The following is a 10,000-nucleotide window of genomic DNA, read 5'->3' as shown; positions in this document are numbered from 1 at the left end:
AAAAAAATCATAGTATTAGAATATAGATAAAATCATATCAGTGAAAAAAAAAAAAAAAAAAAAAAACTGAGTCAAATCCTTCTTCGAAAGTATTTCTGTCCATGCAAGTTTCTACTGACCTTGGTGGTGCAACTGGCTGAGAAACTTCAGTGGCTGAAGTGGGTGTACTGGGAGAAGTCCTCTGTAGGCCCCTGCTAGCAGCATAGCTGGTACTTGTGAAAACACTGAGGAGAGAGAGAGATGAAAAGAGGGTTATTAGTTTGTCAATTAAGAGTACAAAACAATTAATTCAAACACAAACTTTTTTTAATGAATTTTCCATTACAATATAAGTATAAAAAGTATATTCAGAGGGAAAATCCTATGAAAATTCATTATCTTATTATACCTCGCTTGGATATTTTATGCACCAGATAACTCGAATCAAGTTGTTAGTAAATTGGTGAATAATTATTCATGAATGTAAATCATTTTGTAAGTTGATGAACATCCAAAATATGTGTCAGTATTAGATCTAATTAGATCAATAATTTTCACCAAAACCATTTGTGAATAAGAAAATATATTGATAAATTCTTTTGTATCTTTGAGTTCATAAAATTTTTTCCAATTTGTATAAATCTAACATGTTTGCAGCTAGTTTTATGCTAGCTCGAGAATTTTATGCTAATTAGAATTTAATGCTAATTGAAACTACTCCTGCATGCATCGAAAAACAGTACCAATTTAGTCCATGATTAAATGTAATTAGTGTCTCTCTTCCTCATTAACTTTTAAGATTTTTATGATGCGTTTGTTTTGATAAAATCAAGGGGCCCTTAAACAAATAAAAAATTTCAAGTAATGAAAGATAGATTTTCAATTCAAGCTCAGTAGGCATTTACTATTTCGAAAGGGGGAGGGGATATGGTAGGTATGACAGTGTTCAAAGGTCATTAGTGATTACAGTATATCTCATCCCTTTCAATAATGGACCGTTCTGGTATGAGAATTTCTTAACATAAACCATCAAAACACCCAAGCAATTATTGCAGTCACATTTGAAAATGTGATTAGTGTATCTCGAAAGATCTAAAGATATGATATACAAGACAATAAAATTACAGAAGAATCATCAGAATGTGAAATTTTGCTATTTCTATTCTACCATTGTTGCTGTTGCTAATTTTCATTCAAAATTTCTTACTGAATTAGTTGAATTGCATTAGCTGTATAGGAAATCTTTGCTTAATATAGTTATTATATGTTAAAAAGGCAATAATCAATATTAGTTACATATAAATATCATAACAATAAGTAAACAAGAACTCCACTTACACGAAAGTAAATGATATTGTACTGCACGTGTTTCATACACGCTCATACAATGTAATGTTATTGCTTGTTTTTCTCTCGCTCTCTCCCGCACTAATAATAGAACAACCTGTGTAAGCTTGCCATATCATTTTTTAGATTGTTTGAATTTTTGTGACATTCTTGTTCTCAACTTTTTATATATAAGCTCGTAATCTTTTAAATAAATGTTTACTTGCATTCGCCTCACCTCTCTGTTAGCACCTAACAACCACCTCGCATATTGGTGAACCCCGGACTGATCAGCTCCTCACCACCTTTTTTTGACCCTCGCTCACGCCCTAACCAACGACCTCTCCCGCCACTTGCTGATGCTTCTCAGCAGCAGTTCTACTACTACCAATCTAGAATCAGGGCTGCTGCAAAGAGGTGTGCGGACAGTTGTCAGTGACCAAAATAATGTGTAAGTAGGCCATTGCATGTGGTGGTGGCCTCTAATCCTTTCTTTTTACATGATGCAGGTATGGGTGTGTAATTTTTGGTGGGAATGGTGCTTGCTGTTCCCTTCTACCAAAGTCACTCTACAGGACATGACATGTTCATTCTATGCCTACTGATATCTACCTGGTAACTGCCAACGGATCTGAGATCACCACCTATGGGTATGAGACTCTCACGCTATCATTTGGGAGCAACAAATACCATTGGAAATTCCTCGTTGCTGACGTAACATTGCTACTTCTCAGTACGGATTTCCTCGCCCATCTCTACCTCCTGGTTGATGTGTGGCATTGATGATTAGTCAACGCAGACTCATACTCGTTGACGCCTCTTCAACCTGCCCCTTCCGAACTCACACTCCACATCAGCGCACCGACGGAGGTCTACCCGCACAGCCTCATGTCGCACCAGAAATCTTCCGTCCGAACTTTGCCAACTGCCTACAGTTCCCGACAAGTATGGTATTTATCACGGTGTCAAGATGACATGGCCCCCTGTGTTTACAAGATTGAGGCATCTGGCCCCTAAACGTTTGGTAGCCGCTAAAAAAACGTTCGCCGAAATGGAAGAAATGGGTCTTTGCCAAAAAGCCTCAGACCTTACGTATCTTTCTGAAGAAGGATGGCTCCCTGCACCGTTGTGGGGATTACAGGCATCTGAACATGCAGACAGAACCGGATCACTACACCCTACACATCATCACCCACTTTACTTCCTATCTGTACAAAGCAAAGGTGTTCTCCACTCTCGACCTCTTGAAGGAGTATTAGTAGGTGCCCGTGAACCCAGAACACGTAACCAAGATCACCATCACCACCACCTTTGGTATATACACCTTCAATTACTCCTGTTTTGGCCTTCATAATACTGGGGCCAATTTCCAATGCCTCATGGATGGCATCTTAGGGGACCTCCCTTCTGTGCATGTTATGTGGACAATATACTTGTGTTTTCTTCCTCCAAAGAGGAACACCTCCGTCACCTACACATCCTTCTCCACCGCTTACAACAGAACGGTCTTGTAGTCCGGTATAACAAGGGCACCTTTGGTACCAACGAAGTAATATTTTTAGCGCACCGCATCACTCCTGAAGGCGTCCATCTCCCTGAGAAGGTAGTAGCTGTTCACAACTTCCCCATGCCCCTAGACCATGAACGCACTACAAGAATTCTTGGGCATGATTTTCTATTATCAACAGTTCCTGCCAGTCATCGCCACCACTCTTGTAATCCTTTATGCCTTCCTCAAGGACAAGCCAAAAGATCTGAATTGTGATCCCCTTCAAGAAGCATTCTTCTGCAATGCAAAGGACGCCCTATGAACTGCTAGTGCTTTCACTTTTTCCGTGCCACATGCCACTCTCCTTCTATTCACCGATGTCAGTGGCATCGCTATTGGTGCAGTACTCGAGCAGGTGGTCAACGGCTCAACCCACCTATTGGCGTTCTTCAGTAGAAAACTGACCAAGGTGAAATCTGGCTACTCTACCTTAGACCGAGAATTGCTGGTAGTGCATTGGGGTCTCCGTCACTTTCGCCACTTCTTAGAAGGTATGCCCTTCCTCATTTGCACAGACCACATGACTGATGAACGCCTTCACTCAATAGTCCAACCAGGCGCCCGTCAAACCGACATCTCTCAACCGATGAAACGTGTGATGTACATCATAACCTTTTACTTTATCTGGGAAACTCATTCGGGTTATGTCCTTGATTAGCTCTTAGTCAAAGGTTATAATGTATTAATGGATAACTTTTATAATTCTGTTGCTCTCGTGCAAAAGCATTATGGAAATCACATTCATCATAGTAGTACTCTTCACCTTGTGAGAAGTGAACCCAACTCCTTGAAAACTACAACCAAAAACCTGATCCTTACGTAATGGAGAAATGACGTTCAAGAGAAAAGACAACACCATCATCATATGCTGTCAGCTGTCAGGATATCAGGTTAGTCAGCCTGATTACCATCACATACAATACCATCACCGACAAGCTTGTCCACAAATGGAGGGTCGGACAGATGGGTGAGTTTGTTTATAAAGTAGTGACAATGGAGAGGCCAGAGATCAAGAGGCAGTAAAAGAGCTATACGGGGATACGGGGCTGTGGATCTCTTCAACTAGATAATGAACTATTTGTTTGCAAGGAGGTCAATCCACTTGACCAATAAAAACAATTCCATACCTGTTGCAGCTTGCCCTTGAGAATGCCTTGGTTCTCTATACAAAATATAGTACGCATAGGAATAACTATCCCCTCGTGAATTTCATGAAGTAATTCCTGATGCCCTTCTATACTACAAGGAAGATAAGTGTCCTTACTTTGGTCCCATAATGGAATCTGCATCTTCTTTGCTTAATGATGAAAGAAACTGATGGTTCTCCCTTACGTCATCCTTCTCCACCTCCTGCTGCCCCACCTACGCCCGATGGTCATTCGATTCCTGCTGATCCCCCTCGACCCTGAACCTGTATCCTAAAGGACCATTCACGATCATCAAGATTGGATGAGGCTTAGAAATTAACAAGAGAAGATAGATAGTGCCTCTCAGCCTAAGTGGCTTATGTGTTTCAAGAATGGCATAAGGTGCAACACAACATTCCATTGGTCAATGTGGAAGATTGAGTCCAGCATGACTGCTTCTGGAAATAATACTTCAAGTAGAAGTTCTGATCCTTTACATGCAGGTCCATCAAGATGGGCGTAAGTGTGAAAAAGAAGACCTAACCGCTGCCCACATTCCTTCCGTTACAGACAATGCAAGATCATTCAAAATAACACCAGAAAAGGGAGGAAACATAAAAATCCTGAGGGATCAGGATAAAAGGTCAGTGAAGCTAGTCCATTGCTTTCTTATACTTTTCCTATATATATATATATATATATATATATATATATATATATATATATATATATATATATGAATATATATATACTGTATAAACACATATAAATATGTATGTATGCATATATATATATATATATATATATATATATATATATATATATATAATGAGATGGTCTTATTAGTTTTAACTTATTTATCATTAACTTGGGGCCTTACTAAAGTCTTAGAACATGAGCGGGGACGAAGGAGCGTTTTTCGGGGGGGGGTGTTCTAAAGTAGAAAAGGCTTTGATGGTGGGGGGCCTGGTGGGTTGATTTCAAGTCTAAGAACTGATTCTTTAATTCGACAGATACACGTACAGTGGACTCGAAATGAGCTTATATCTCTCTTAATACCTCGATTTGTGAAGTCGTCCTTGCAGTCATCGTTTCGGCACAGGGGATAGGTTCGAATACTTGCCCAGCCAGAGGCATTTATCATAAATGAATTTCTAGTGGATATACATTCCAAAAGGTAGAATACGATATTAAAGGTCATTGTGGTTGATATTTATTTTGATTAAAATCACGAGTGTCAGTGATACATATTCATCATATATGAGCACGTGTTGCAAACTCACTATTCAGATATCATGGTGTAGATGGGTTGATTTCAAGTCTAAGAGCAGATTCCTGAATTCAACAAGTATATGTAAAGTGGTCTTGAAATGAACTTGTATCCCTCTACAGTAGATGGCTCGATTGGAAAAGTCATCTAAGCTTACAATGTTTCAGCTCAGGGCATAGGTTTGAATCCTTTCCAAGCCAGAAGTATTAATCATAAAAGAATTTCCAGTGGATTTACATTTCCAAAGTTAGAATTCGATATTAGATGCCACTGTGGTTGATGTCACATTGATTAAAAACCCGGGACTTTTCCAATCGAGCCATCTACTGTAGAGGGATACTTCTAGATATGTTTTTAAGTTAGAAACATACTGATTCGTGAAAATATTTTCAACATGATTCTTATATCCAATAATATCTACATTAAATGTATTTAACAGTTTATTCTTTATACACTTAATAATTTGCTGTTCAGCACTTTTCCCAATTGTCTTGCCATCCAGATACTTGAAATTAAATCTGCTATTAATTTGATATTTAGGGGTATTTGTAACTTAGTTGAAAAAATAATACACACACACATATATATATATATATATATATATATATATATATATATATATATATATATGTATATATATATATACATATATATATATATATATATATATATATATATATATATATATATAAATATATATATATATGTATATATATATATATGTGTGTGTGTGTATTATTTTTTCAACTAAGTTACAAATACCCCTAAATATCAAATTAATAGCAGATTTAATTTCAAGTATCTGGATGGCAAGACAATTGGGAATAAGTGCTGAACAGCAAATTATTAAGTTTATAAAGAATAAACTGTTAAATACATTTAATGTCAATATTATTGGATATAAGAATCATGTTAGAAATATTTTCACGAATCAGTGTGTTTTTAACTTAAAAACATATCTAGAAAAATGAAAAAAATAAAAATGTAATTTTATCATATTATAATAGATGTTATAATGTATATATAAAAATGTAAAATATAATTTGTTAAGGAATACTTCTTTATAAAAGAAAAAAAAAATGTATGTTAAGAAAATATAATCGTATTTGCATAATGAAAGATGAAAAAAAAATATCGAATTCGCTCTGCCTTGGGATCGCAAACGTTTATGGAAACATTTTAATGATAAATATTTATGCCCGGCCAAGGACTCGAACCTATGACCGATAGAAATAATGATAAACATTTGTCTGTTTATACCAGCCTAACTTTTATTCCAATTTCTATCGATCATAGGGTATTTGTAACTTATTTGAAAAACGTTTTTAATACTTTATAAAAAAATCCATTAACCTTTCTTGACATCCACCAACCTATCATCTTTGTTAACCTTTCCATCGAATCATAAATGTAAAAAAAAGGAAACCTTTCTTGTGATTTACTGGCAAGGATTTAAACTGACTTTGATGTCGTTACAGATGAAAATCTTACTTTGAAACAAACTTTTGATAGAGCTAAACTTTATTTATATTATCATTAATCCTTGAGAGATTATAATCATGTATACTCACATTTCCGTCTCTCCAAACTATCATCTTTTAAGTACAGCACCAAATTCCTTAAAAACATCACAATCAGTATATATACTAATGAAAATAAATTTTGACAAATAATTCTCATATATCTTTAATAGCTTAATGCAACATCCACACTTCACTTATATAGATTAATATTAGCTTTTGTCACTTCTGATTCATTTGCTGAGATCATCAGCATCCTTGTCTTGTAGTAGGAGGCTTCTCTCTCTCTCTCTCTCTCTCTCTCTCTCTCTCTCTCTCTCTCTCTCTCTCTCTCTCTCTCTCTCTCTTCTAATTCAAGATTGGTCTATCATTAACTTATGAAGACCATGGCCGTTACTGGTAAGGGAATACATTAATTATTATTATTATCATTATTATTATTATTATTATTGTTATTACTAGCTAAGCTACAACCTTATAGCCCAAGGGCTCTAACAGGGAAAATAGCCCAGTGAGGAGAGGAAATAATGAAATAAATAAACGATATAAGAAGTAATGAACTATTGAAATAAAATATTTTTTTAAAAAATTACAACATTAAAACATATTTCATATATAAACTATAAAAAGACTTGTGTCAGCCTTTTCAACATAAAAACGTTTGCTTCTTCTAACCTATATTGAACCAAGAAACAGCTTCACTGACATGCATACACTTACTAAGGAAATGATGATAAGGTTTATTTCATAACTGATTTACACTCTGGAACGCCCTTATTAACAAACATAAAATCGCAAGTGGATGACGTAACAGTCAAGCGTTGGCGAAGACACAGAAATGTGACAATTTTCTTTTTTCTTTATTCGATTTGTCTATGTTGATTACGCTGATCATAAGAACATCAAATTACACCATGGCCATGCACCTTCAGGCTTCTAACTATTACTCCTTAAATGATTTGAATCTGTAATGAATAATGATATTCTCCATTCGAAGAAATTCCATTTGGCAGAGCTGTCTCAAACTTGTCCCACCCACCTTAACTATGCTGATGATTGTTACCTTGGTCACCTGTACAGGAATATGACTTATTATTCATGTGTTCTGATGAAGAAAGGAAATATTAAACACTTTTATAAATAAACTCAGGTTACTTCCGATAGCCTATGAAAAATTCACAAAATATTCTGTTAAAATTATTCGTTCCTAATAAGGAAACGATCGTTGGACAATTTACCAACTACCAATTCTCTAGCCTCTACCCTCCTACCTCATTTTTTTTACTCACGTGGTCGTCAAATAATATACTATATTAGACGGGTTAAGGTATCTCTGATGCCATCTATTGGCAGTAAAGTAAAACTCGCTACGATTTATGGGAGGTGCTAGAGGAGGCAGCGTTATTATGCCTTTCGGAATGTAACAATGTTGTTATTCTACGTAGTTTTTACTAAAATACTTGTCCTACTATGAAACATATAATTGCGTTTTGTTTTCATAAAAAAGTAATTGAAAATTAGATCAAATAACTGTGTAATCACTTGATTGCCTCTCCGATTCCAGTACATGTGGCATATCTGGCGACCCCCCATGACCCCCAAATGTAAATGAACTAACGATTGTTTGCTGAGGAAATATTTTTTCCTATATATACTGTGAAATTTGCAATATCCTAAGAAGTAAGTTGTGGCCAGAAAAGAAGGAACATCGCGTTCACGTGCGCTGGTTTTATAGCAATTTTGTGCCCAAATAGCTACAGAAATGAAGTAATAAAACTTATAATGAGTGGATGATGGGGATAATTAGCAATTTGATAATCTACTGCTAAGGCCATCTATTGGCCGTGAAAATAAACAATATGGAGAGCTCTTTAATCCTTGCATTCTAGAGCCTTCCATGACGTCATTTCGTTTTACTAATACTTAGTTCTTGGAACTGAATAAAGTTTATACCTGCCACACATATTTCTGCATAAGTATCAATCTGTCACCCTTTCCTAATTGTATAGAATCATTCACATGACTTGGACAAGGGACGTGTGCTGTCATCTATTGACATGAGGTAAAAACACTTGGATTCTATTCAAATTTGAAGTGTCAGATTACTAATACATACATTTTTGGTAGGTTTTTTTTATATTTATTTATGCATAAGAAATTCATAATTACAATAATACTAATCTTCTAATTTTTTAGCTCTACGTTATGGTAATTATATGTAAAATACAGATATGTATTACAAAAATATATAGAGCATATCCCAGTAATCTACAAGCAAAGAGTTGGAACCCCAAATTTAATCAAAATATATTTATGCCCTCAGCAAATACATTGATAGCTAATCATAAGCCCAATTATAGATAGCAATCCTTTATAAAGTGTGACTTGTTACATGTGGCGTTTTTCGGGAGGGAGGAGGTTAATTATTGAAGAGGCACTGACCGTGGTTGGTCTGGGAACGCCCCCCCCCCCCCCCCCCACAGAATTTTATTACGATGAAACACCCTTAGATGCGATTTCCTGGCATCTAACAGAAGATTGCACCAACAACAAAATAATATTTTTAGACTATTTTTATGTGACTAATCACAATTTGTACACATTGATTAGAATGAAATACGGTTAGGCCTACTTGATGAATTCACCAAAAATATACTAATGATGCCGGTTTTTTTTTTTTTATAAACTCATTCCCAACATCGATGAAGTGAGGGATATCAGTTTTCTAACTCTTATGTTTTTACTTATAATTTATTATATCTATTAATTGTTTTACAGTTCCAATTTTATCTTTAAATTTTTAATGCCTTTTAAGTCTATAATTTCGTCTTATTTATAATGTACATATGACAAATATCTAATGTTTTAGTTAATAATTATATAATTCCTCTTCGGTTCTTAACGATAGTGATAAGATATGATGAAAACTTCACAAACAGAGAAGTACTCCATACCCTTGATAATACTGCATCGGTCATGAAAATAAAGGCTTTTAAAATGCCTTTCTATATGCAAAATGATATGATATATACATATATATATATATATATATATATATATATATATATATATATATATATATATATATATATATATATATATATATATATATATATATTTATGAGAGAAATAGGAAAATTGTGATTGGCGACTTCAATGCTAAAGTTGGAAGAAATAATCAAGGGATAGAGAATGTGATGGTTGACGAGAGTCTTGGCGAAGTTGCAAA

The 10,000-nt window shown here is 35.1% G+C and overlaps 1 protein-coding gene across 2 annotated transcripts in view; it reads right to left on the bottom strand.

The window, feature by feature from the left end:
• LOC137616582 (serine-rich adhesin for platelets-like) overlaps positions 1-10,000 on the bottom strand; it is a 267,530-nt gene that overhangs the window by 217,089 nt on the left and 40,441 nt on the right. For both annotated transcript variants that reach the window (XM_068346462.1, XM_068346463.1), the window contains exon 3: positions 120-224. In XM_068346462.1, the coding sequence (XP_068202563.1) occupies positions 120-224 (105 nt within the window). The remainder of the gene's footprint in view (positions 1-119; positions 225-10,000) is intronic.

The sequence above is a fragment of the Palaemon carinicauda genome, chromosome 22 (assembly GCF_036898095.1).
Source record: "Palaemon carinicauda isolate YSFRI2023 chromosome 22, ASM3689809v2, whole genome shotgun sequence".
Lineage (NCBI taxonomy): Eukaryota > Metazoa > Arthropoda > Malacostraca > Decapoda > Palaemonidae > Palaemon > Palaemon carinicauda.
The sequence above is the reverse complement of the archived record's forward strand: the minus strand, read 5'-3'. Positions and strand labels throughout refer to the sequence as shown.